The sequence below is a fragment of the Cyanistes caeruleus genome, chromosome 24, assembly GCF_971803275.1.
Source record: "Cyanistes caeruleus chromosome 24, bCyaCae1.hap1.1, whole genome shotgun sequence".
NCBI classification, from domain to species: Eukaryota; Metazoa; Chordata; class Aves; order Passeriformes; family Paridae; genus Cyanistes; species Cyanistes caeruleus.
In genome coordinates this window covers 2,137,606-2,160,865 of record NC_141724.1, presented here as the reverse complement: position 1 = coordinate 2,160,865, position 23,260 = coordinate 2,137,606, and the positions used below count along the sequence as shown (strand labels likewise).

Below are 23,260 nucleotides of genomic sequence, written 5' to 3'. Positions count from 1 at the left end.
GAGGAGAGGAGTCCAGGAGCCTGGAGAGGAGTTCAGGAGCCTGGAGAGGGGTTCAGGAGCCTGGAGAGGGGTTCAGGAGCCTGGAGAGGGGTTCAGGAGCCTGGAGAGGAGTCCAGGAGCCTGGAGAGGAGTCCAGGATCCTGCAGAGGAGTCCAGGAGCCTGGAGAGGAGTCCAGGAGCCTGGAGAGGAGTTCAGGAGCCTGGAGAGGAGTTCAGGAGCCTGGAGAGGAGTCCAGGAGCCTGGAGAGGAGTCCAGGAGCCTGGAGAGGAGTCCAGGAGCCTGGAGATGAGTTCAGGAGCCTGGAGAGGAGTCCAGGAGCCTGGAGAGGAGAGGAGATCAGGAGCCTGGAGAGGAGTTCAGGAGCCTGGAGATGAGTCCAGGAGCCTGGAGAGGAGATCAGGAGCCTGGAGAGATCAGGATCCTGGCCCCAGCTCAGCACAGTGGAGCTGCCATGGGTTGGACACGATGGCAGCACGGGATGAGCCTCGTCCCCTACTCTGAGCTCTCCCTGAGCTGTCACAGGAGCTTTTCCAGTTTCAGACGCTGCCTGTCCCCAAGCCCTGGCAGCTCCCTGGCCGGGCCATCGAGCAGCACCTCAGGGGTGGCTCCCAAGCCGCAGCTCCCGGCCGGCCCCTCCCGGCTCATCGCTGTCCCCTGCCAGGGGCGGCAGAAGAACCTGTCAAACCCTCTGCTGGTGGCCAGGTGTGGCTCCTGCCCGGGGCCCGTGGCTGCGATGGCAGACAGAGCCCGAGAGCCCATCCCGAGCCTGCCGAGCATCCCCGCACCGCGGGAGCTCCCAGCGCATCCCCGCCCAGCCCAGCCCGCTCCGGGGGGCGCATCCCCTCTCCTCCCCTCTCCTCCCCGCTCCTCTCATCCCTTTGAAGCTGGAAACGAGAGACACTCCGCTTTCCGCTGCCGATCCCTTCTCGGCCACAAAGCCCCCCATTGTCCACCCCGGGGGCGGAGAGCTCAAAGGCCGGGCGGCCGCTGCCCACCGAGGCCACAAAAGCATCCTCTGCACCCCCGGCCTGGGGCAGGGGAGGGAGGTGAATGTGGGTTATTGTCACCCTGAGCACCGAGGGACCCGCCGAGGGGATCAAACGGCCCAGGCCGGAGCGGGGTGAGGGGGGACATCCAAAAAAAGCTCTTCTCCCTCTTCAGATCTCCCTTTATCTCCCCTGGCTATCTCCTGGGCTTAGCCCGGGTGTACCTGCTCGCAATTACCTCCCCAAGCCAATCAGGCGCCGAGCACAGCCCTCGGTCCCCTTGACTGAGGTGATTTATAAATGACTCACTGGCTGCTGTGAGCGCAGAGCTCTGCACACCTCGTGGGCAGCAGCTCCTGGGCAGCTCCTCCTGCCACATCTGCGCCCCCCTCGCACCATCGGCCCCTCTCCCGAGGCGCAGGTAACTCCAACAATCGGCCTCTTTGTCTGGGTGGGCGTGGGGGATTTACACTCCGCTTGCACAGCCACTGGGTGTGAGGCGCAGTATTTGGAGAACTGCTACTTCTTTTTTCTTTTTTTTCCATTTTTTTCCCTTTATTTTTTCTTTTTTTTTCCTTTTTTTTCCCTTTTTTTTTCCTTTTTTCCCTCCTTTTTTTCCTTTTTTTTTTCCTTTTTTTTCCTTTCTTTCCTTTTTTTCCCCTTTTTTCCCCCTTTTTCCCCCTTTTTTCCCTTTTTTTCCCCTTTTCCCCCTTTTTTCCCTTTACTTTATCTTTTTTCCTTTTTTTTCCCCTTTTCTCCTTTTTTTCCCCCTTTTCTCCATTTTTTCCCCCTTTTTTCCTTTTTTTCCTTTTTTCCCCTTTTTTCCCTTTTTTCCCCTTTTTTTCCTTTTTTTTCCCTTTTTTTCCCTTCTTTTTTCCTTTTTTTTCTTCTTTTTTTCTTCTTTTTCAATTTTAATTTCTCCCTCCCTTCTCCCCCCCTCTCTCTTTCCTCCCTCCTTCCACCGAGGGGATTTACAGCAGCAGATTTACTCAGGAATTAGCAACACCAACGACCCAGCAGCTTGATTTATTACGAAGAGAGAGACTCTGGAAGAGCCAAATATGCGAATTAATTATTGCTAGAATAAATCCTGCCATTTTATCCCTCCTGGTTCCTGCTGAGACGTGTGGAGGGATTTGCCTGACACAGGACAGGCACCACTGATGGGAAACACTCGCTTTCCAGAGCCTTGTTATGAACTTTCTGTGCCTGGGACTGTGGAAAGCGTCGCTGCCCTGAGGATGTTGCAGCCCAAATCGGGTGTTGCACATCCTGGGATAGAGGGAAGGGATGTGGAGCCCAGAGGTTGGGAAGAACAGGAATCCAACCCAGGAAAGGTTGGATTGAAACCCAGATGTCAAATCCTGCTAGCAGGGAGGTTAGGAGGGAATTTTAAAGCTGGGAATGAGGAGTGACCCCAGGTTGAGACCTGTCCCAGCGGGCGCAGGGTCTCCAGCTCCTCCAGTGCCGTTTCAAAGGATCTTTGGGTCCAGCATGAGCAGGCTGCCTCGTGTATAAACAAGGGGAAATATCCCCTCAGTCTTGCTCCGTGGTGGAAAACCTCAGCTCCAGCAGCTGGGATGCTTTCTGCTCTGCCCTGATAAAATTTGTCCACACCTTAATTGTAAGCAGGCTGAAAGCTGGAGCTGGGGACCTGTCCTTCTCTCCCTCAGAGATAAGTCCCTGTGGTGACATTTGTCCTGGTCACGCAGTGTTTCTGCCCCGGGTCAGAGATTCCCGGTGCAGAAATGCCGTCCCATCCTCCACCTCCGGGACAGGATGGACGGGGTGACCCCAGAGGTGTTTTTCCTTCTCTGAGAGTGGATCCACCGGGGCGGGAGCATGTGGAGGAGTGAGATTTCAGCAGGCATCCCTGATCAGAGCTGCCAGGCCCTGCAGGAACGCTGCAAACTTTTTAATTCCTCTGGATTTGTGCTGCCCACCTGCTCTTTGAAAGGTCAGAGACACGTGGAGAGCAGAGGCTGCGGCGCTGAGGGACAACAAAATCTCACTTCTCCTTCCTTTAAATGACATTTTCAGCTCACTCCTGCCCATCTCAGCTGCCTTTCCCAGGGGAAGGGGATGGAGACAGCACTTCAGGGACTGGGCTGAGATGCTGTTGGGGTCAGGCAGTGCTCTGGCACACTCAGCCCGGGAGGACAGCAGGGCAGGGAAGCTTTTGGAGGAGCAGATGGGGTTTATGGCCATCCCAAAGCACAGCACCCCGGGCCATGTGCCCAATGCCTCGCCCCAGCCAAGCCCTTCCTCGCGGAGCTGCGGCGCTGATGCGGCTCCAGCAGCAATGGAGGGTTGGGGTGGGGTTGGGGACAAGTGGACAAATCAAACAAACCCCAGGAAAAGTGGGTCCAACCTGGGCATTGTGCAGGGCACATCCCCCGTGCCCACAGCACAGCGCGGGAGCCGAGCTGCTGAATCAAAACATTTCACTTAATAAACACCCTGTGAGCCAAACACTTTGGCTTCACCCTCAGTAGCTGGCAGATGCCTGCAGATTTTATTATTCTGGTTACCAGTCACAGAGCTAGTTTGGTTAGAAACTCGTGTGAAGTGGTACATCAAACATTGGCACCGGCCCAGCTCCCGCAGCACAAGAGCTCTGCCCGCTGCCTGCGCTGGGCTGGGTCACTCACAACGAGACCAGGGCCATCTGCCTTATGGAAATCACCTATTTAACACTCCAAATATGGGATCTGAGCAGAAAGAAAACATTGATTTAGTGCCTGCTGTTCTGTGGGAATGGGGGAATGGGACGGCAGCTCCCGGGGGATGAGGGGCAGCTCAGGGCAGAGGGGTGGGAGGTGGGAGCTGGAGGGAAGCAGAGATGTCTCCTCCCGGTCCCTGTGGCACGGGATCCATCCCATGCCTGCCCAAGATCCATCAGAGCCCGCTAGCACCTCCTCTCACCCCCTTCTCCCTCTGGCTTTTATTGCACCAGCCATCACGGTGGTTCCTCGTGGAAAACAGACTGGAACAGCAAAGTTCTGACTGAATTTACGGATTCTGGCATTTTGCCTTTTCTGAGGCGTGGATATTTTTCATTACTGATTCATATGCTCTTCTGGTGTCATCCCCTTCTGTTTCTGATGGGTAAAGGTTAAGAAAAGGTTAAAGCCCAGGGACAAATGTGTGTGCCCAGTGCACGGCATCAGCCCCCTGAATACGACCCCTGCTCCCCTGCCCCTGCTTCTTCCCCCTCCCCAGATTACTGGGAATGATTTTTTTCCCCCCAAAATACCAGGAATGTGGGACTGTAGATGTGTCTTTGTCACTACCAGCTTTTCTTCCTGAATCACTTGTAGGTGAAGGCTGTGGCCATCCAGAGCCAAAGGTAAAACAAATCTAAATCAACCAAATTTGAAGTGTGGAAAAGAATTTGTGCCCAAACGGCCCGGCTGAAGCCCCTGGGGTCCCTTGGTGGCGAGTTCCTGGTGTTGTCCATCAGCTGGACTCGGTCCTGGCACGTTCCCAGTGCCAAGAGGTTGCAGGGAGTGACCGGGGAGGGCGGGGGCGAATCCGCCGGTGCCCGATGGCAGAGGTGAATTATACAACATCTCCTGAAATACCTGAGCTGAGGGAGCCCCAGCAGGAACCTCCCTCTCCTCCTGCCTGGGCGTCGCGGTGTGCGGCAGGAGGGTGAGGGACAGTTCAGTCCGGGGGAGCACCTGGTGCTGCGGAGCCTGGCATGGCCAGGTCTGGCACGGCCACATCTGGCATGGTCACATCTGGGCACGGCCACATCTGGGCATGGCCACATCTGGCACCGCCACACCTGGGCTTGGCCACATCTGGGCACGGCCAGGTCTGGCACGGCCACATCTGGCACGGCCACATCTGGCACTGCCACACCTGGGCACGGCCACATCTGACACGGCCACACCTGGCACTGCCACACCTGGCACTGCCACATTTGGCACCGCCACACCTGGCACCGCCACACCTGGCACTGCCACACCTGGCACTGCCACACCTGGCACTGCCACACCTGGCACGGCCACACCTGGCACCACGAGACCAGCGCCCGTGCCACGCAGGTCTCAGGGAGGACCTGGTGGCTTCCCCTGCTGACCCTGCAGGAGCTGGGCCCTTTCACCGCGTTGCCCCAGGGCTCGTGTGGCACCTGCAGCCGCAGCTGGGCCGACGCGGCGCTGAAGGCTCCGGTCCAGGGCACAGGAGTCAAGACCTTGTCCTGGTGTTGCAACCAAACCCTTGCACCTGTGCCTGCGTTCTCCTGGTCCGGGGGATAGGGGGGAGCTGCTTTTATGGCCCTTTCTTGGGCAATGGGGCCGGGAGGGGGTGTTTTGGATGGAGATTCACACGGGATTGGGAAAAGGTTGGACCTCTGAACCCAGTGCCGAAGCAAACAGCACACAGGGCTGGGTGTGCCTTGCACAAGGGGAATGGGGATGGAGAGGGGCAGGCAAAGGTGGAAGCGTTATTTCATTCAAGAGCACTGATTTTTAATCCTTAAAATTAAGAAGCAGCTGGTTGAATGGGACATTCATTCCTTGAATCCAGTTTGGGATGGGTTTGGGGCCGTGTGTCACGCCTAAGGCAGGGATCAGATGGCTCTCTCACCAAATTTTGACTCATTCCTTGGACTGGAGCTCCTGTTCTCTGCCTACGTCAGTGCAGGAAAGTGGCTTTGTGCCAATGGCTCCTATCAGCCGCAGCCAGGAACCTCAATGTGACTTTCCTCTTCCCAAGCACAGCTCTCACCAGCACGGGGACAGCAGATAAGAGCTCAGTGAGGCTGTTTGCAGGACGAACTCTGGGAGAAAAGGTCCGTGCCTGGCGTGCACAGCCTGGTTTGGGACTGGCAGGGCTGGGATCAGCCAGGTCTGGGCTGAGGGGACACTCGTGACCTGCTGGGACAACATTGGTCACCCACATCACCTTGCTGGAGCAGGGCAGTTCTGCTCTCAGGTGCTCCGAGTATCACATCCCATTTGTGTACTCAGCAGGGTCAAACTGAACATTTCAGAGCATCACCCACTGCAGGAATGGGCTGCCTGAACACCTGTGAGCACCTGGAGCTCCTCTCCCAGACCCTGTCCCTTATTTCTGTGCTCACACTGGAAGAGAGATGTTGAAGAACCTGGTCCCAGCAATGCAGCAGCTGGCTGGCACTCCGCTCTCCCCTCCTCTCTCGGGAATTGCTCCGGGCTCCTGCCCCAGCTGCAGGGTTTAAACCAGCTCTGCAGCTTGCCGTGGGCTCACCCCACCAGCTCTGGGCCAGCTGGCTTTGCCTTTTGTTCCAGGAGCAGCCACGCAGCTCCTCGTGCTCTTTAATTCCCAAATCTCAGAGGTTTAAGCTGCTGTTTGATCTAGGGCAAGGCCGTGATAAGCCAAGTCAAGAACTTGACTCTGTCCGAGACGCTGACATCACAAGCCTGTTTGTTTAAGATGGAATTTAATCATGGGGATATTTTCTCCTCTATACCTGCTCTGTTTATTATTTTTTTCCTGATTGCCAGCACTTTCTCTCAGCTGGGAAAATTCATTAAAGAGCTGGGATTTAATTGGTGGCAGAAGGATGGAGATCAGAGAGACCACCAGGAACTCGGGTGGGTTCATCAGCTCTCAGAAGCTGTTGCTGAGTCTGGACCTACAAAACACTCACCAGGGAGAACTGGAAATTCCAAGCAGGGCTGGGAGAAAGGCTGGGGACAGCCTCGGGAACACGGGAAATGTGGGAAAACCATCAGGGAAGAGCCCAGGACACGGATCAGTTCCGTGATCCGAAGGCAGAGCTCGTCCTTGCTCTCGGAGGGGAATCTCCAGGGGAGAAGGAGCAGCAGGGATGCCCTGGGCACTGGGTCAGGCACCTGGCGCTGCAGGAAGAGGGATGGGTCTCCTCTCTGCTCCAAAGCCCTGGGCTGGGGTCTCTCCCGAGCCCCGGGTGTGCAGATCAGAGCTGGAATCACAAACTGCCCAGGGCCGGGGCAGTTTTACAGCAGAGTGCTCCAGATGTGATCTCTAAAGGAGTGGGGTTGATGACCTCCCTTTCTCGACCCATTAGCTGCTATTTGCATAATGATGACCTAAATTCTCCCCAAAGTTTCGGCTCCCTGCATCATCCTTTCCTTCCTGCCCTGCTCTGCTACAATCTCCTGCTCTCCCCCGCCCCAAGGTATCAGCCAGGGCTCTCTCCAGCCCTGTGGAGGGACATTTTGCTCGTCCCAGACTCGATGTCAAGGTGTGCCCTGACTTTCAGCAGCTCCCGGAGAGGGGAGGAGAGGTTCTGGCACGTTCAGATCGCTCCCTAAGCTCTCAGCAACCTGGATGTTGTTTCTGGATACATTCTCCTGCCTGAATCACCGGCTTTTTCCACCCCCTCTTCTCCTCCTGTGTTGGGCAATGACCCACTTAGATACACGCCAAAACACAAATAATTACCGAGATCCTCGTTTTATACCTGACCACTTCCTCCCTCCCCTCCCAGCCCGGCCAGCTCGGGGTGATTCTCCCCTCTCCCCAGGCATCTCTGGGTAAAAAAAGGGAGCTCATCATCCCTCTGGTGAGACCCAGATCCCGGGCAGGACTGGTCTGCCGGGATATTTCGGCATCTTCATCACTGCCGTGAGTTAGCAACAGTTATCTCCCCGAGCATCGCTTCCTAGAGAAACCCGGGCTCTCAGCCGCGGCCAGCGAGGATTGGGAATGCTGTGGGATGCTGTGGGATGCTGAGGGATGCGGGATGGGCTGGGAATGCTGAGGGATGCTGGACAGGCTGGGAATGCTGAGGGATGCTGGACAGGCTGGGAATGCTGAGGGATGCTGGACAGGTTGTGGAATGCTGTGGGATGCTGTGGGATGCTGGACAGGCTGGGAATGCTGAGGGATGCGGGACGGGCTGGGAATGCTGAGGGATGCTGTGGGATGCTGAGGGATGCTGGACGGGCTGGGAATGCTGAGGGATGCTGGACGGGCTGGGAATGCTGAGGGATGCTGGACAGGCTGGGAATGCTGAGGGATGCTGTGGGATGCGGGACAGACTGGGAATGCTGAGGGATGCTGGACAGGCTGGGAATGCTGTGGGATGCTGGACAGACTGGGAATGCTGAGGGATGCTGAGGGATGCTGGACAGGCTGGGAATGCTGAGGGATGCTGAGGGATGCTGGACATGCTGGGAATGCTGAGGGATGCTGGACAGGCTGGGAATTGCGGCAGGAGCAGCTGCCATGGGATCCAGCCCTTCATCCCAGTACCAACCACCTTTCCCAGCCTGGCAGAGCCTTGCCAGCCCCACCGACGGTGAAACCCGGCCATGGGAAAGGTCAAGTGCCTCGCCCGAGGCTAAAAGGCACTCCCGGAGCCGGGATTAACCCCCCTGCCCGCCTGCCAGGCTATCCGGGTCCCTTCGCACCGCTCATTAGCATCGCTCATTAGCATCGCTCATTAGCAGCATCACCTCGGAAGAGCTGGGAAAGCTCCCGGGGAGCTGCAGCAGCCCCTGGAGCTGGGAGAAGCCACTCCCAGGACCTGCCTCTCCGCCACGGGGAAACTATTTAGGGTGGAGAAGCTCGGGGAGGGCTCCAGACGCTGGAGGTGTCCGCTCTGTTATACCGCAGGTGGGGCCAACTCCAGCCACATTCTTGGCTTTGCTGTTTCTGTTCTTTTTTTATTATTATTTATTTATTTTTTTTTTTATTACTATTATTTATTTTGGGAAAAATCCAAATGATCCAGAGATGAGCCAGGCCAGGCCTCGCTATGCCATCGAGCGTCCTGCCTACTCCGTCAGCCTCTTCGACGAGGAGTTTGAGAAGAAAACCAGAACTTATCCCGTCGGGGAGAAACTGAGAAACCTCTTCAGGTACCAGGGAACGCTGCAGGACATAAACCAGGTTTATTTTAAACCAGGTTTAGACATAAACCAGGGAATTGGGGGGTTATAATTGAGTTCTGGGAATACAGATCCCATTTTTATCCCGGGGAACCAGATCTTCGGGGGTTTGATGGATGAAAGGCGTGGGAGAAATGCAAATTGGGATGGAGAAAATGAAATTGGTGGCTCTTTCCTCAGCAGAACAGTTTGCACGGAGTGCAGCTGGGATTTGGGGTCCTGTTTTCCAAGGTTTCTTTTTTTTTAGTAGTGGAAAAAGCACAATTGGTGATGTAGGGATGTGCGGATTATTTTTTTTTTTAAGCTTTCCAGCTGGGATTTTCTTTTTTCAGCTTTCTGACTGAAACCAACAGCACCTTAAAGAAAGGTTTATAATTATGCAAATAAAGGTTAATAACCCTGCTGATTTCTTGGAAATCTATCTCCATTCCTCAGAAAAAGGAAGGCAATAATAGGAAATAAGAGGAAAGAGAGGGCTCTGAATCTGGCGAGGGAGAAAGGTTGAGACATTCCTGGGAAGATCCTTCCTTATGTCATTTGCTTCTTTGCTTTTATTTTTTTTTTTATCTCTTGCAGATGTTCAGCCTCCAGGTTCAAGCTCACCCTCTTCTGCCTGTTCCCAATACTGGCCTGGCTTCCCAAGTACAAAATCAAGGATTACATCCTGCCCGATGTGCTCGGCGGGCTCAGCGCGGGGACAATCCAAGTGCCACAAGGTGAGCAGCGGCGCTCTGGGGGTGTCCAAGAGGGAATTACACCTCCCCAGCCGGGCTGAAGCGCTGCAGGTGATGCTGATGCCCGGCTGGGAGGGGTTTTGTTGTTTTCCTGATCACCCCAAGCTCTGCCTCCAGCCTGGCGGTCTCTGGAATTCCCTGCCCGTGTCCCTCGTGTTTTGCAGGGATGGCCTTCGCCCTCCTGGCCAATCTGCCTCCTGTCAACGGGCTCTACTCCTCCTTCTTCCCCCTGCTCCCCTACTTCTTCCTCGGGGGCATCCATCAGATGGTGCCAGGTGAGGAATTGTCTGCACAGGGCAGTGGAACGCTGGCTGGCAATGCTGGCGTGTCCCAGAACAGGACGTTGGCTCTTTGTGGGATCGCTGATTCTGCAGGATGTCACCCCAATGTCCCTGTGGGGCTGGGGCTGGGCTGAGGGACTCGTTCTGCACAGCCCAGGAGCCGTCCAGGCCAGGGCTCTCCCCAGAGGGAGCTCCTGACCTCCCCGTGCTGCCCGCAGGGACTTTTGCTGTCATCAGCATCATTGTTGGCAACGTCTGCAACGAGCTGGCCCCGGAGTCGGACTTCCAGTACTTCAACCACACCACCAACGAGACCAGCGTCAACAGCACGGCCCTGGAGGCTGCCAGGCTGGAGATCTCAGCCACCCTGGCCTGCCTGACAGCCGTCATACAGGTGAGGGCTCTGCTGTGTCCCTGAGCCACGTGAGAGCCAAGCTCTCCCTGGAGCACAGGTGTTGCTGGCAGGTGCTCGAAGAGGCCTCGCTTCTGGGTGGATGATGCCTCAAAATAGAGATTTTTTTGGTCTTGGGGTGGAATTCTCCATGTGGGCAATCCAGGAATGGCAGCCTCAGCCCTCCTGTCCCCATCCCTGCTGCGGGACACCCCTGCCATGGGTGGGAGAGCTCCCTCGGGGCTGGCACTGCTCTGACCACCGCTCCTCTGTGCCACCCTAGCTGTGCCTGGGCTTCCTGCAGTTTGGCTTCGTGGCCATCTACCTGTCCGAGTCCTTCATCAGGGGCTTCATGACGGCGGCGGGGCTGCAGATCCTCATCTCCGTGCTCAAGTACGTCTTCGGCTTGACGGTCCCGTCTTACACCGGGCCCTTAGCTATCGTCTACGTAAGTGGGGGCTCTGCACAGCGACCTTCCCCCCAGCACCGCCACCCTGCCGGGGAAACGGGGCCCAGGAGACCAGGAAAGGGTGGAGGGAAGGGGAATCCCTGCCCCAGCACAGCCAGGCTGCTGCTGTGCTCCCTGCCCAGCGTTATCTGAGCCCTGTCTGTGTGGTTTTAATGAGGAATCGTGAGATGGGAGTGGGATCTGGTGGGGGATATGAGCTGTGGTGCTTGACAGCAAGAGTCTTGCAGAGTTGGTAGCAACAGGAACGTTTCCTCTGAGCAGGTTTGGCCATTCCTGGGATTTCCTGCACCTTCTGTGGATGGATCCTGTGCTGATGCAGCCAGAACTGCATCAAATCAGCAGCACAGGCCCAGGGCTGGGGGCTGATCCCTCAGCAGAGGGTTTTTAACTCTGCTCACAGAGTGTTGATTGTGGTAACAAGTGCTGTCCATTGTTCTGTCCCTGCTGTCCAGGCTTCCTGTGACCCCTTCCCCTCTTCTGTCCCCTCCAGACATTCATTGACATCTGTAAAGGTCTGCCCCAAACCAACCTGGCCTCCCTGGTCTACGCCTTGGCCAGTGCTGTGCTCCTGATCGTTGTCAAGGAGCTCAACCTCAAGTACATGAAGAAGATCCGGATGCCCATCCCGATGGAGATCATCATCGTAAGTGACCCCTGGGCTGTCCCTGGGCCCTCCCCTCACCCCAGGACACCACACAGAGCATCTGCACAGTGAATGTGACACGTGCTTTGGGGTCAGAACCTGGGCCATGCCCGTGCTCATCCCTGCGCTGCAGCCCGGTGATGCCGAGGGTGAAGAACACAACCCCTGCTGTTCTGGGACTGTTCTGGCCTTCCCCAGCCCAAACTCGGTGCTGGTTTTACTCTCCCAGCTCAGCAGGGTTAAAGCTCCGGGCCAGCTCAGCTCTCCCTGCTCTTTATTCCCTGTCCCTTCAGGTGATCGTTGCCACCGCGGTCTCCGGCAGCTTCAACATGCCCGACAAGTACGGGATGCCAATCGTGGGGAAGATCAGCATGGGGTAAGTGCTTCTGCAGGTCTGATTCACCTCCCAGACGGTTTTCCTTCCTCCTCCTCCTCCTCCTGCAGCCTGGAAAACACCTCACTCCTCCCTGCTGCACCAGAACCCCCTTCCAGGAGTGAGTGTTCCCTGTGACACAATCCCCCGGAGTGTGGGCATGGATTCTGTCCTTCCTGGATCCTCCAGCTCCCTGTCCCACCGCCCCAGCCCCTGGGCAGCGCTGTCACATCTCCTCACCTGTGCTCTGAGTGCAGGTTCCCAGAGCCCACCCTGCCCCTGGTGAGCAAGTGGAAGGACATGGTGGGCACGGCTTTCTCGCTGGCCATCGTGGGCTACGTGATCAACCTGGCCATGGGGAGGACCCTGGCAGCCAAGCACGGCTACGACGTGGACCCCAACCAGGTATGGCTGGGGCTGGGGCAGCCTGGGGCTGCTCCCTTTGCTCTCAGGCGTGAAGGGAAGAGCTCAGACGTGCTCGGCTCAAAGCGGACGTGCTGCTCCCGCGGAGGCTCCGTGGCTTTGTGCCATGTGGGGGGCGAAAGGAGGCAGCAGAGCCCCGGCCCGTGGGCTGGAGAGAGGCTGGGAAAGGGAAAGGAGCTTTAGGCTGGGCTCTCTGCCTTGCTCCCCCTCCAGACCCAGTGTTTTGGCAGCTCGCTGAAGCACGGTGAGGTGCGTGCATGTCTCAGGGAGCAGAGAAAGACCTGGATTCCTGGTGTGTCACCTGGATACTGTGAGAGGCAGGACATGAAATAATCCTCTTTTGTCATCCCTGGCACAGTGGCAGCTTTCAACAGCAGCCACACATACCACATGGAGCCCTGCCCTGAGTGTGTCAACAGATGACAACGTGTTTATGTGGAATTGTGCTTCCAGGTTTCCCTGCTGCACCAGAGCTTATCCCAGACCTTACTGGAAGGAAAGAGCCTGGGATGCACTGCAGGGAAGCCAGAGCCTGCCCTGGCCACACAAACCGGACTCAGAGCCCTGCCCTGTAGCCGTGTGTCAGCAGGAAGGGCAGCTCTCCTTTCTGATGGACATTCTCCTCATCTCCACAGGAAATGCTGGCCCTGGGCTGCAGCAACTTCTTTGGATCCTTCTTCAAAATCCACGTGATCTGCTGTGCTCTCTCTGTCACCCTCGCCGTGGATGGGGCAGGAGCGAAATCCCAAGTTAGTTCCTCCTCTTCATCCTCCTCCTCCTCTTCCTCCTCCTCCTCTCCACATTCCCTCTGGAGCACAAGGTGCTGTAGCTGCCACGTGCTGCCAGCCTGACTGTGCAGCTCTGGAGAGGTCTCACACACAGGTGCTTCAGGCTGCTGCTGTTACAGCAGAATTTCCTCCCTCCCCAAGCCCGTTTTGCTCCCTGGTTTGGCTCTCTGGGCTGGGCACAGCAGCAGAGCTGTCGATCTGCACTCCCACTCTGGCTCCCGAGCAGCGAGGGGAGTTTGGGGTTATCTGTGAGATCTGCAAACCCCTGCCTGTTTTCAGAGGCAAACATCCTCTCCCATAAAACGCTGCAGTGCCCAGTCGTGCCCCTGGCTACACCCAGGCGAGGTTTGGGAAGCCCTGATATTTGCAGAAGTGACTCTCTTTCCTCTTTGCAGGTGGCGAGTTTCTTTGTGGCTCTGGTGGTCATGGTGACGATGCTGTCCCTGGGAATCTACCTGGAGCCTCTTCCAAAGGTAACACAAACATCTGTGCAGGCAGAGCCATTGCAACACCCGCTCTCCACACCCAGACACGGGCACAGCCTCGCTCCAAAAAACCCCGATGCAAACGGCAGCACGGGACGGTTTGTTCCTGGCCTGGGGACCTGTCTGCACGGGCTGTCTGCAGTCACAGAATCACACAATTCCTGGCTGGATTGGGTTGGAAGTGACCTCAAACCTCAAACCCCTGCCATGGGCTGTGATGCCTTTCACTATTCCAGGCTGTCTGCAGTCACAGAATCACACAATTCCTGGCTGGATTGGGTTGGAAGGGACCTCAAACTTCACCCCTGCCATGGGCAGTGATGCCTTTCACTATTCCAGGTTGTCTGCAGTCACAGAATCACACAATTCCAGGCTGGTTTGGGATGGAAGGGACCTCAAACCTCACCCCTGCCTTCCACTATTCACCTCAAACCTCACCCTGATACCTTTCAGTATTCCAGGTTGCTCTGAGCCCTGTCCAAGCTGGCCTTGGGTAGGGATGGGACAGCCACAATTTCTCTGAGCAAATCTAAATTTTAGTGAAAGAATCACCCAAAAGACCCTGCTCAGGTCCAAGTGAGATCTTTGTGAGCATCCCCCTTGTGATGGGACTGGCCCAAGGCAGGCAGAGGCTGCAGGAAAGCATCCACTGCCAAACGTGGCACATCCTGACCCCATTCCCTGTCCTCCACAGTCTGTGCTGGGAGCCCTCATCGCCGTGAACCTGAAAAACTCCCTCAAGCAGCTGGCTGACCCCTTCTACCTGTGGAAGAAGAGCAAGCTGGACTGTGTGAGTGCCTGGGGTGGTGGGAGGCATCACCTGGCCAGGGCAGGATGAGCAGAACAAACCCCAAAAAGCCTTTTGTGGTGTTTTGGGGGTACGAGTCCCTTGCAGGTGCTGGGTTTGACTCTCCTGGGGAGATGGTGCTCCTGTCCTGCCCAGCTGAGCACGCTGCTGCTCACAGCACATATCAGAGAGGCCTGAACTCTTACCTGCTGTGTTTAAATGCCAATCAAGTGCAGAGCCTGTTTGCCCAGAACTAGCCAAACCGGCCCTGCTCAATATCTGGGAGTCATGACTTAAAAACTCACACAATGGCCCTCCAGGGTGAGGAGAGCCCTTCGGCGTGATAAGGACTCCAGGCACTGGTTGATGTATAAACCCAGGCAGGGGGTGGCGGGGGAGTGGGAACGGAATTTGGAAATGTCTGACACAAAAAGACGGTGTTTGAACAGGACTCCCACGGCTGAGTGCCGTGTGTGGACACTGAGCCAATATCCTGTCAGGGCCCGACAAACCCCCTTATCGGGGCAATCACGAGTCCAGAGGGGCTGGCCCGAGGCGGGAAGAGCTTTCCCAAAATCCTGCTCAAACAGGTGCTGGGGAAGAGCTGTGTTATCAATCTGGGCACATCTCTGCTGCTGTGGGGTGAGAGGGGAGGTCTGTGGGCTCTGGAAGTTCAGCTGAGGGCAGGGGAAGCTGCTGTCCCTTTACCAGAGCACAGATGGACCCCACAGGCTTCAGAGACCCCAAAAGCCTGACACCTGAGCTTGGACTGAGTGGAGATGGATGGCGCTGCCCAAGGAACATCCTGGCAGATGCCAATGGCGTGAACGAGATTCCCCTGACCTTAATCTCCTTGGAATCTGAACTAGATTCAATGTCCTGTCCCAAAACGGGGAGCACCATTCCTGGGTGATGTCAGACCATTGGTGTTCATCACCTGAATGCTGGTTGTGTTTCAGGACAGCTAATTCCAGCTAATTCTAACGAAGCCTGGATGGAGGGATGATGGATGGATGGATGGATGGATGGATGGATGGATGATGGATGGATGGATGATGGATGGATGGATGGATGGATGATGGATGGATGATGGATGATGGATGGATGATGGATGATGGATGGATGGATGGATGATGGATGGATGGATGATGGATGATGGATGATGGATGATGGATGATGGATGGATGGATGATGGATGGATGATGGATGGATGGATGGATGATGGATGGATGATGGATGGATGATGGATGGATGGATGGATGGATGGATGGATGGATGATGGATGGATGGAAACTCTTCCCTGCCATTTATACACAAAATCAATAAAAATTAATATATTGAAGTCACAAAGATACCTTTACTCATACACCCAAGGTCAAAGTTAGTTTTTATTAATCTTGAGGACGGGATTAAAACAACCTGATGCTGATTTTCACAGGGGATGTTAAAACTCAGGACTGATTTCACATGGAGTGAGATGCTTGAGGGCCAACACAAAAAATGACTCTGAGCTGGAGTGGGGCAGGTTTTGGTCTCCTCTGTCACACTTGGCCACCAAATCCTCTCTGTGTTCAGGCCGTTTCTAGGAGGCGCTCAGGCAGGATTCAGGGAGATGATTCCTGCATTTTTCTGAGCTGCTCTGACTGACAGCAGGAGCTGCTCGTGGCTGGAGCAGGGAGCAGCAGACGGTGGGATCTGCAGGAGCCCTTTCCCAATCCTTTTTGGATGGAACGAGCGGAGCGGGTGCTCGAGCAGCCGTGGAGAAACGCCCCGGTTTCTCAGATGGCTGGAAAGAAACTGGGGCTCCTGGCAAACTTCCCAGCAAGGATGGCTCACTCTGAAACATGCAGCAAACTGCAGCATTACAACAGCTGCAGAATTCAGGCTTTGGCCTACTCATGTTGAGCCTGGGAGGGTTGGAGAGTCTGGGATAGGAGCACAGAGCCATTTTTCCATCTGTTTTTTCCCATCTGTTTTTTTTCCCATCCCTTTCTTCTCATCCCCTTTTTTCTTCCCCTCCCCTTTTTTTTTCCCATCACTTTTTTCCCATCCCTTTTTTTTCCCATCCCTTTTTTTCCCCCATCCCTTTTTTTCTTCCCATCCCTTTTTTTTCCCATCCCTTTTTTTCCCCCATCCCTTCTTTTTCCCCATCCCCTTTTTTCCCCATCCCCTTTTTTCCCACCCCTTTTTTCCATCCATTTTTCCCGATCTGTTTTTTGCATCCTTTTTTTTAATCCGTGTTTTCCCATACATTTTTCCCATCTGTTTTTCTGTTCTTCCATCCGTTTTTCCCCATCCGTTTTTCCCCATCCGCTTTTTCCCATCCATTTTTCCATCAGTTTTTCCGGTTTTCCATCCGTTTTCCCGTCCATTTTCCCATCCCAACCCTCCAGCTTTCTAGCCATGGTTCAAACCACCAGCTTCTCTTCTCTCCCCTCCTCTCCCTGCAGCTGGTCTGGCTCGTGAGTTTCCTCTCTGCTTTCTTCCTGAGCCTCCCCTACGGCGTGGCGGTGGGCGTGGGATTCTCCGTGCTCGTCGTGGTTTTCCACACCCAGTTGTAAGTACCTGACGGCCTCGAGAACCACGGGAGATCTCCCAGGGGCAGAAGGAGGGACAGGTGATTTTTCCAGGAGCGACCTCTGGCCCGCGGAACGCGCGGCAGGAGCCCCGGGGAGCGCAGGTGTCCTGCCCGGAATGCGCAAACAGGAATGGCAGGCGCCGATTTCGCGCCCGCATTCCCGCTCCGTGCACATCCCAGGGCAAGGGGAAGCCTCCAGGAATTTGCTTGGCCCCACGCAGTTCCCAGCACCAAGTCCTGCGAGCCCTGTCTGGGTGCCGGGCCCTGCTGTGAGATCGTCACGCCACTTTTAATCCATCAAAAGCTTTTATTGGTATTTCCCAGTCTTGCTCCTCAAAATACAAACCCTTTTTAAATTTATTTTAATTTTTTTTTGCCCTGTAGACTCTGCAGGGATGAAATGTCACAAAGCAAATGTTCAGATCCTGGGATGAAATGTGAAGCAGTTTTCTTTCCCTTAATGCTGATCCCTTCTTTTCTGCAGCCGCAACGGCTCTGCCCTGGGCCAGGTGACTTCCACCGACATCTACAAGAACCCCAAAACCTACAACAAGGTGAGCTGGAGATAAAACATCCTCAGAGAAAATGCTGTTCCTTGCCACCGGTGCCCAGGCTTGCTCTGAGCTCTTGTCTCTGGTGCAGGTCCATGAAATTAATGGGATTAAAATCGTCACCTACTGCTCGCCGCTGTATTTCGCCAACTCAGAGATATTCCGGGAGAAAATTATAGCCAAGGTGAGCAATTCTTTAATAAATCCCTGCCTGAAGCCAATCTCAAGCTGCCCTTGCTCTCTCCTGTGTTGCTACAGGGGGGTAATTGAGCCGTGGGTGATCATGAATGATCATCATCCATCTTCTGCTCCTCAATCCTCCTCTCCCTGATCCTCAGGGCTGTTTGCAGAGCTCATTTTAGAGGTTGTGCCCTAATCCTGGCAGCTTCCTCCTCCGAGCTCTGCCAAAACAGGGGCATCCTGCTGTTCCAAGTCTGTCCCTGCACATTCCCCGAGTTCCAGGAGATGTTTGGATCAGGATCAGCCCACTCCAGTGCACAGCTGGGAAACGCCAGGGAAGGAACAGCAGCTCCTGACTCTTGGAATGGGATTTTTAAAGAAAAAATCTCTCTTTCCCACAGACAGGGGTGGATCCTGGCAAGGTGTACTTGGCCAGGAGGAAGTTTGTGAAACAGCAGGCAAAGGGCACAGCACAACCACCAGCGAAGCTCCCGAAATTCCTGCTGAAGGAGAGCAAGGTAACTCAGCTCCCCAGTTCCCAAAAAGGTCCCCATATCCACGAGGGACCCCGAGACCCCATCAGACAGCTCCTCTTGACATGGGATTTTCTGCACTGCTTTCCTGGCCACAGGAAAACATTCCATTTCCCACCTCTCATCCCCTCTCCTCCCCACCTCCGTCTCCATTCCTCCCCAAACCTTAAGGTGCAGGAAATCTGGGAATGGCTGGGAGCAGGGCAGCTGGAGAGGAGGCTGGAATGAACAATCTGCAGAAAGCATCCAGCTCTGGCCTCTTTCTGTGGGGACGTGTCAGCACTTCAGCCCCAAGGTGTCCTTTCAAAGCCCATCTCAGTCCCCCCGTTTGTTTTGCAATGCTGAGCAGTTTGGGAACAAACTGGTTATGTAAATTATCCTAAATCCAGCCCAAGGGACAGCCAGGCTGGAGTTAGTCCAGACTAAAACACTTCATGCCAGTGGGTAGAGGTGCAGTCACCTGCCAGGACCTCCCCTGTGCCCTGCCCTGACTCTGCCTCTCTGCTGTGCCGCAGACCTTGTCTTTGCAAGAGCTCCAGAAGGACTTTGAGAGCGCCTCTCCAACAGACACCAACAACAACCAGACCACTGCTAACGGTGCCAGCATCTCCTACATCACATTCCAGCCTCCTGCCCAGGGGGCTGGGCTGGGGCAGAGCCCCGGGGAGCTGGGCAGCAGCAGCAGCACCTTCAGCGACCCCGTGCTGACAGCACCGCCCTACATCAGCTTCCACACCATCATCCTGGACATGAGCGGGGTGTGTTTCGTGGACCTGATGGGCACAAAAGCGCTCAGCAAGGTTAGTTCTGTACTGCCAACGCTGCTGGGCAGCAGGGAGCTTCTGCTGTCTCACATGAAGGTGTTTTTGTGCCTCAGTTGTGTGGCTTTTCTCCTCCTGCGTACCTGATTTTCTCCTTCAGCCCCAGCCCTGATAAAAGACTTTATGCATAAACACAAAGCTGGAGCAGCAGTGTTTTTAATCCTCTCTCTCCCATCTCGTCCCTTCCAGTTGTGTTCCAGTTACCAGAAGATTGGGATTAAAGTCTTCTTGGCAAACGTGCATGGTAAGAATCCCCAAAGAACACATTTCCATGGCTTCTTGCCCCATTTCTGAGCTCCTGACAAACAGCAGATCTTTTTCTGCTCTTTATTCAAACTGTGAGATGCCAATCCTTTGCTGGACCAGGCCAGAACAGATAAAAGGAGAAAACAGAAGAAAGAAAAGAAAATCACTTTTCTCTGAGTGTGAAATCAGTGCTTTCATTTGGGAAGTGATAAGGCTGGAACATCTCCACACTCAGCACGCAGAAAAACAGATCCCCACACCCATTTCTGCTACAAACCTGCTTCTTCTGAGCCTTGCCTTAGCTCAGGGGACCCCAGCAGCCACAAACACCTCCAGAATTCCTCCTCTGCTTTCCTCCTTGTTCAGCTCTCTCCTTTCTCCAGCCCAGGTGTACAATGACATCAGCACAGGGGGAGTTTTTGAGGAAGGAGGCCTGGACCGAAGTCACATCTTCCTGACCATCCACGATGCTGTTTTGTTTGCACTGGCCAGCATCAGAGAATTTGTCCACCCTCCCATCTTGGAAGAGGTAAATTTGCTCCCCAGCCCACGGGATTCTCCTGTTTGGCTTCCAGGTTGCATCAGCACAGTGGAAGATTAACAAATTGCTGCTGCACCTAATGAAGCTTCTTGTTTATCTCAAGGGGTAAAGGTCTAAATCCTGCAAAATGTTTAATATTCCAGTTGTCATGTATGGGCTGAGCACCTTGTGATGGAATGGAATTGTGATGGAATTTCCATGGGAATTCAGAAGTGTCAGTGTTTTACACACACCCTCAGCTGAGAGATGAGTGTTGTCCCAGCCTGGAGGAGCCAGAGGAGCTGTTCCAGCTCTGTGCCCTCAGTTTGGTGCTGGCTCAAACAGGCAAAGGCAGAGTTCGGCCCTCAGTGATGAAGAAAAGCTCAGCTGGAACAGCCCTGGCATCCATGAATGGATGGGAGGAGAACAGGAGGAATTCTGAGGCAGGAATTCTGAGGCTGGTGGCACAGTGTGGCTCTGGGAGCAGGGGATGGTTTATTGTGTGCCAGCTGGAGCTGGCACCAGCAGCACCAGTTATCTCCCCAGGACCAGTTAAGGTATCTGCTATCAAACCAGAGCGATAGGCAAACACCAGCCCAGTCACAGCAGATAAACACCTGCAGCAGGATTCCTTCTGTGCCACTTCTTAGAGTGTGTGTGTCACCTCTTAGGCCTGGCTTAGTCATTGTTTTCATCCCTTTTGTCCCTGCTGATTTGTGGACTCGACTCTTCCCTGCACAGAGGCAGACCCAGACAGAGCTCTCCATCTATGATGAATCTGTGGACGAGAGCAGTGCAGAGTACAAGAACCTGGAGGAGGTGAGTTGTAGTTCCAGGGGTCCCTGCAGCCATGGGGATGAGGCAGAAATCAGAATTTCCACTTGGGATTGCTTAGATGGGAAATGGTCTGAAAGTAACTGCAGTGCTTCGGGAAGTTAACTGCAAATAAAGCTATAAATCCCTGCCTTGAGGAGCTCTGGAAGGCACCTGGATGAGGAGCAGGCAGGTGACCCCACAGAGGAACCCTTCAATCGTTCTGCAGCTCAGGGTCAGTCACACCTGGGGGGAACTTGGAGAACCAGGTTTGGTTCACGCCCGAAAGAAGAGGGAATGGGTGAAGATTTTCAGCACAGGCTTTGTGAAAGCTGCAGAGATTTGCAGCCCCGTGTGGGCCTCGGGAGGAGCTGGGCTGGCCTTGCCTGTCCGTGGCCAGCTGGAAGCACGGAGGGCAGGCAGGGGCTGTCGCTGTGACAATGACACCCAGCTGTGCCCTGCCACCAGCCCTGACCCCACTCATCTTCTGTGCCCTTTAGGAGATGTTTGGAAGCATGTTCCACTCGGAGAGCCAGACAGCTCTGTGAGCACGGCGAGCACCAGGAAAACCCTCCACAACTGGCTCCTCTCTCCCACTGGAGACCTCTGCTTCTACCTGGGGATACACAGCGGCTCTGCAAAGAGGCCACCACCCTCCAGAGCTGCCAGATCCCTCTCTCCTCCCTGCTTTCACTCGGATCAGGGGGCTCTGGAGCAGGAGCAGCCTGGGGAAGCTCGGGAGATGCCATCTCAGGGACTGCAGAAGTGGAGCTCGGCTCAGGGGATGTTCAGCCACCCCTTTGTCCCCCACCATCCTTCTGCCCGCGCTGGAATTGCATCATCTGGGCATCCTGCTCCCTCCCTTTCCCCGAGGAAGTGAAATACAGAGGTGAAAAGCCTTTTTGGGGCTCGGCTCCTCGAGGTGTGGCGGTGCTGCTGCTCTCTGATGTCCACCCCGAATTTCCCTGCGGGTCTCTGCAGCCTCTGCCTCTCCTCTTCTGCATCCCAGCATCCCAAAAAACCCTGCCTCAAACCAGTGCTCTATTTCTGACACCCCAAAGGCCTCAGGACTCTCTCAGCAGGGCTGAATTCTGAAATAACATGATTTTTTTTTTCCTTGCTAGCACAGGCTTGTACTCAGAAATAAGACTTCCTCATTACATGCAGGTTGTCCTGCCTGCTTGGTGGGTTGAGCACGTGAAAACAGACTTTTAAAATATTTGAAAATGCTGTTTCTATTTTAATACTCTAAAAAAAAATATAACAAATACATCAGCAAGCTTTAGTGTACGGTTTTGAAGTACACAGATATTATTGAGCTGATTGCTGAAGGCTTCCTGGGAAGAGGATGTGAGGCTTTCCTGCAGCTCCCAGATGCCTCATTTTTAAGGAAAATAGAACTTCTTCAACCATCCTTGCTAGACAGTCACTAAAGGAAACAACAGCAGCCCCCTGCCAGTTTGGTTTTATGTAACATCTCAATAACCAAGTCACCATTTCTCTACCTCAATTTCTGATTATGTGGTGCAGGAGAGAGTAATAAAACCAAAGGAGGGCAGAAAACCCCACTAGCTGATGCTTATTACTCATTTTAATATTAAACAACAGTGGTTTCTCCAGAAATCCCCATGCATATCTTGTTTTACAAGGTAAAATCAAGAGATTAAACCTCTTGAATTATCCTTGAGGGTGATTCCTCATGTCCTTTTGTAGTGCCTGAGTGCTCCTTTTAAAAAGTGCTAATTTTGAAAGAAAGGCAGAACAGAAATAGGTGCAGAGCAACAAGAAACTGCCTTGATCGATATTTTTGTGTCTCACATTAAAAAAAGGAAGTTTAAATTCCCAGCTCTTCAGGATTTATTACAGGAGGTCGATTTCCCAGCCTGGGGTCTGATGGGCCAAATGCAGAGGCATAAAGCAGATTATATTTCCTAAACTTCCTACAAGAAATGGGGTGGGATGTCACGAGAAAACAACAGCAGCAGCAAATCATGACCCAGGCAGGAGGAAATCATATTTCTGCAGCCAAATTCTGGCTCAGTTCTGGCAATAAATGTTAACACCAGCAGGCAAATGGCACTGCTGGAAGCACAAGGTGGCCAAAGTCATAATTCTCAAGTGCCTGGGCAGGGAATAAGGGGAGCTCAAAGTCGTGCTGGTGAAATATTTTCACTTCTGGTAAAAAATTCCCTTTATGGCTCTTAAGTAACAGCGAGGTTGATGTGTTTTGGATCCGAAGCCTTACTTGGTAAATGCATGATGTATAATCCGCTCAGAAATGTTTGTAATTTATTTAATTTAATGTTGGTTTCGTTCTTTTTGTTTTTATAATAAAGAATGTGTGAACAACCACCGTCATCTTCTGCTGACTCAAGGGCAGGATTTCCATGGCTGGTCTTTGGCGTCCTGGGACAGTTTATGCCATGGGAATCTGGGATAAATCCTCACATTCAGTTCAGAACAGCTGTGAAGAAGGGAATGAGAGCTGTTCTGTCCTGCTGGCTGGTGGAATCAAGGAAATAAGTGACATATTTTGGAAAGCAGGTGGATTTAAAGTCTGTAAGGAGAGGGGCTGTTCAACACAGAGATTCCCTGGGCTGTCCCTTGGCCCAGTCCTGGCATCCTTCTGTGTCACTTGTGGCCTCAATGAGCCTGGGGATGGTTATTCCCCACAGGAACTCCTTTTATCCCCATCCTTTTTAGAGCAGCATCCCAAAATATTTGGAAGAAATTCTTCCCCGTGACAGTGCTGAGCCCTGGCAGAGGTTGCCCAGAGAAGCTGTGGCTGC

At 54.1% G+C, this 23,260-nt stretch overlaps 1 protein-coding gene across 3 annotated transcripts; it reads left to right on the top strand.

Moving 5' to 3' along the window:
* The first annotated feature begins 1,289 nt into the window (after positions 1-1,289).
* Positions 1,290-22,824, top strand: SLC26A9 (solute carrier family 26 member 9). 3 transcript variants are annotated; one of them, XM_086861973.1, is made up of 21 exons: positions 1,290-1,408; positions 8,699-8,825; positions 9,432-9,571; positions 9,754-9,864; positions 10,089-10,264; positions 10,545-10,709; positions 11,221-11,373; positions 11,667-11,749; positions 12,004-12,151; positions 12,805-12,918; positions 13,353-13,430; positions 14,137-14,232; positions 16,680-16,786; positions 17,292-17,361; positions 17,450-17,542; positions 17,940-18,056; positions 18,587-18,871; positions 19,082-19,136; positions 19,522-19,667; positions 20,400-20,477; positions 20,972-22,824. In XM_086861973.1, exons 2-21 carry the CDS (start codon positions 8,701-8,703, stop codon positions 21,017-21,019), a joined length of 2,388 nt encoding a protein of 795 aa, XP_086718099.1. In that variant the 5' UTR covers positions 1,290-1,408; positions 8,699-8,700; the 3' UTR covers positions 21,020-22,824. The 3 variants fall into 3 exon arrangements, with proteins under 3 accessions (XP_086718099.1, XP_086718100.1, XP_086718102.1); XM_086861974.1 differs by lacking the exon at positions 1,290-1,408 and adding an exon at positions 8,471-8,580; XM_086861976.1 differs by lacking the exon at positions 1,290-1,408 and having other exon boundaries at positions 8,738-8,825; positions 10,545-10,654.
* Positions 22,825-23,260: the final 436 nt, after the last annotated feature.

Excerpts from the sequence above, each read along its gene's own strand:
- SLC26A9 (XM_086861973.1), top strand. The coding sequence starts at position 8,701 with ATGAGCCAGGCCAGGCCTCGCTATGCCATCGAGCGTCCTGCCTACTCC. Across the intron at positions 10,710-11,220 it reads GGCCCTTAGCTATCGTCTAC|ACATTCATTGACATCTGTAA; the intron begins GTAAGTGGGGGC and ends TGTCCCCTCCAG. Across the intron at positions 18,057-18,586 it reads TCCTGCTGAAGGAGAGCAAG|ACCTTGTCTTTGCAAGAGCT; the intron begins GTAACTCAGCTC and ends GCTGTGCCGCAG.